General features: G+C 46.1%; 1 protein-coding gene across 1 annotated transcript in view; it reads left to right on the top strand.

Annotated features, from left to right (window-relative positions):
• Positions 1–184: 184 nt before the first annotated feature.
• The window catches only part of LOC106013283, a gene marked incomplete in the record, with an annotated part of 15679 nt that continues 12376 nt past the window's right edge, over positions 185–3487 (top strand). Inside the window, 1 exon segment of the mRNA XM_013088553.2 lies at positions 185–3293. Coding sequence (XP_012944007.1) covers positions 561–3293 — 2733 coding nt within the window.

Here is a 3487-nt window from a genome sequence, read left to right as displayed (position 1 = left end):
ATAAATAAATAAATAAATAAATAAATAAATGTGGGTGTTTTTACGCCAAATTTGACACAATTTATATAATTTAGGGGGCAGAGTTTCGGCCCTGACTGTTGAAGCAAACACAGACTGAGAGGAATACAACAGCCCAGCTAAGAGACCGAGATACTTGATAAAAATTCTCGCCATTGGGGAATCGAAGTCGGTCTCTTGAGTGCTATGGCGAAGTGCCGAACCGCTACACTACAGACGCTGGTTTTAAGTTTAGTAACCAACTGCCAAAACAGTATGCCGCTTACTGTTTCCTTTCCTTCTGTCCCGTACAGAAAGACGAAAAAAGTAGCAGTCATTCATCAGAGGACTCCGACCTTGAGCGGACGAGAAAGAAAGAGAAGAAGAAAAAGAAGAAAAAAAGGAGGGAGAAGAAAAAGCACGACGACAACGAAAAAACAAAAGCGTGGATCAAAAGACACGCCCGAGATTCTAAAGACGCCAGCTCATCGAGATCGAGTTCTGAGGAGCTGATAACGCTCACACCTGGATCTTCCGAAACCTCGTCGGTTGGCAGAAGTCGCATGTCTTCAACTCGGAAAGAAACTTCTGTGGGAGAGAGTGATGCTAACACATTGAGCCAAGTAGAATCGAGAGAGTCTATAGAAAGTACATCAATGGATGAAGTTCGAAAATCTTCCCACGCGGAGAGATCTTTCGGTGAGGAAGTTCGAGATTCGTCGACAAGTGAGAAAAGTTTTTCGCGACCAGGAGAAGAAAGAATCTCTACAGAGAGGATACCGAGTGGTGAAAGTCGAACATCTACAGAAGAAGAAAGACTTGCTGTAACACAAACCAAACTATCCATGACAAATGACGGTAGACGAGCTGTTGATGGGCACAGGAAAAGATCTTCTAAGAGACACAAAAAAATGTCCACAGAAGAACGGAATGAGGAACTTGATCAAGAAAACAGACGATTTTCCTCAAGACAAGGTTCAACATTTTTGCTGAATGATGGTGAAGAGTTCGTTGAGGAAAACAGACAAAAACCTCCAGAAATGGACGTCACACCGACAGTGACTGGCGAGGTAAGGGAAGTTAAGCACACTCGAAAACCTCGTGCTGAAGATCGGGCGTCAATGTTAAGAGAAACAGATTTCCAAAGTAAGAATCAAAAGTCACCGGGAAAAGATCATGCAGATTATACCAGTGATGAAAAACAAAGAGTTTTCGTTGATAAAAGTCAAAGATCTTTGTCTGAAGAAGTGCTGGAGTCGAACAAACCCGAAGATTGGAGGACATCAACATATGTAGATCAACAGTTGTCAAGAAACGAATTAAAACTTTCACACGCCGACGACAATCGGAAGTCAATTCAATTCAAATCGGTATCGTTTAACCTTGACGATGGGGATCGAGTCGTCCCTCCAGCGCCACCGGTGAGCAGACGGACATCAACAGACGCAGTAATGTCTTCCCCAGGCATCGTCCTCCCTCAGAACTCGCTGGCTGATATGGATCCCATTTCAGAAGAAATATCGTTTTTTCGTCGACCAGACCGTTCCATGATAATAAATCACGACGGCCGTTCAAGAATTGAGTCCATATGTGGATTTCGTCGACAACCTGAAACAAGAGTCAGAACAAACTGCAGCAGCCAAACACTAGAAATACAAAACGCTAAGATACTGACGTGGGAAGAAGCCCAGGAGATAATGGCTGGTCAAATGCAGGATCTGCTCAAGTCCCCGAGAACTGTCATCCTGGGTGAGCAAGGAACCATGACGTGTCAGACCAGTTTATCTGCTACACCTGTTTCTATTCTGAAAAAGGCACCAGAGACAAGATCTTTTAGATGTAGATCTCCGTCTCCGCTACTCCAGCGACCAAATAAGCCTCGACATTCCATATCGCCTGGCAGGAAGCCCGTATTGGAAAGACGGCCTCTTGTCAATTCTGGGAATATAGAAGTGAGTAACTTACCAGATAACGTACCAGGTATCTTTTCCAGCGACACGTCCATGAGCAATGCTAATCCGGGGGATCCCACAAAGACCAAGGAGCCAGACTATGAGGGCTCTAATGTCGAAGCAAGCGAAAAGTCGCCTTTGGGGAATAAAATCAATTTGCAGTCGGAAGGAGTTACGGAGGGAGAAGAACTCCAAGATCCATATTGGGAATACTTTGGCGATGGTGAGGGCTACCCTGAAGGCGATGGTGAGGGCTACCCTGAAGGCGATGGAGAGGGCTACCCTGAAGGCGATGAAGACTACTACTATTATTACCCACAAGACGACAGTGAAGAATGGGCAAATCATTACCTAGAAGACCCGACTGCCCAAGGTGGCATGGACAGCGGACAAGAGGGAGTATTTGACCTTCCAGTTCAAAATGAAATTGAGAGCCTTAATCCAGGACAGATGGATGTAGTACAGCCCGATACGACTCCGCCCTCTCCTGCCAAAGTGTTATTGGATGACCCCGAAGATAGTGGCGTTGTCAGGAGCTCTCTATCTGATCCCCCCAAACAAGCGTCCCCAGAGCTTGGCTCAATAGATGGAGGGTGGAGGAGAAGTCTGGATCAGACTACACCATCTGTCCGAGAATTCGACGTCGATCCAAAGCCTGTTGCATCGACCCAAGATCAAAACATTCCCCGTATAAGTATTGATGGATCTTCACTGAAGATTGAACCCACAACAGCTGTCGAAAGGAGATCCGCGGTGCCAAGCCAAGTCAGTCTCTCAACCACCAAGCAAACATCATCTCGCAATCTCCCCAGGGAAAGCAGTGTAAAGGATGCCAATCTTCCCGCCCTTTTGGAAGTACCCCAAGAAGACAGAGAAAAGCCAAGGATCGTAATTGATCGATCTCGTACAAATATGTCTTCTACGACAAAAATGGACTCCCAGCCCGTTCTACCTACAGTCCAGAGTCGAAGCGTTTCACGAAAAGTTTCAGGGGCCAGTTTAAGCCCGTCAGTGAAATCTCCACATGCGTCCCCGCGGCCGTCCATACACATCCCTAAGAGACCCAGGCCAGTCAGGAATGTGTTATCCGTGGCCACGCCTCAGAACATACAGGAGGCCGTGGACAAGAGTGCGCCGCTAAACGATATACGAGACCTGTTAGTGTCAATCCGAGAATACCTCACATCTAACGGCGATGAGAAGTCCAAGCAGAGTCGCGAAATGAACGAAACGGCCAATACTATTTTGAAAGAATTGAAACGATCTAGAGAAAAGAAGACAGATGATGGCAATGCAGGAAATGACCCTAAAACATCAGATTTGGTGATATCATACGAAGACACGGTAAGTCCTCTTGTTTTTGTTTTTGTAAAGTGTTTTTACCGCGCTCGCAACTGCATAAGGTCATATGAGCGCGTGGGACACACCTACCATTTTCAGTTGGTAGGAAATTTTGAATTTTGCCCGGGTGGCGGCCGAAGCCTACTCTTATCGATTTTAGACCACCAAGGGATCTTTAACGTGCGCAAATTGCACAC

Source organism: Aplysia californica, unplaced genomic scaffold, assembly GCF_000002075.1.
Source record: "Aplysia californica isolate F4 #8 unplaced genomic scaffold, AplCal3.0 scaffold00760, whole genome shotgun sequence".
Taxonomy (NCBI): Eukaryota; Metazoa; Mollusca; class Gastropoda; order Aplysiida; family Aplysiidae; genus Aplysia; species Aplysia californica.
The sequence above is the reverse complement of the archived record's forward strand: the minus strand, read 5'-3'. Positions and strand labels throughout refer to the sequence as shown.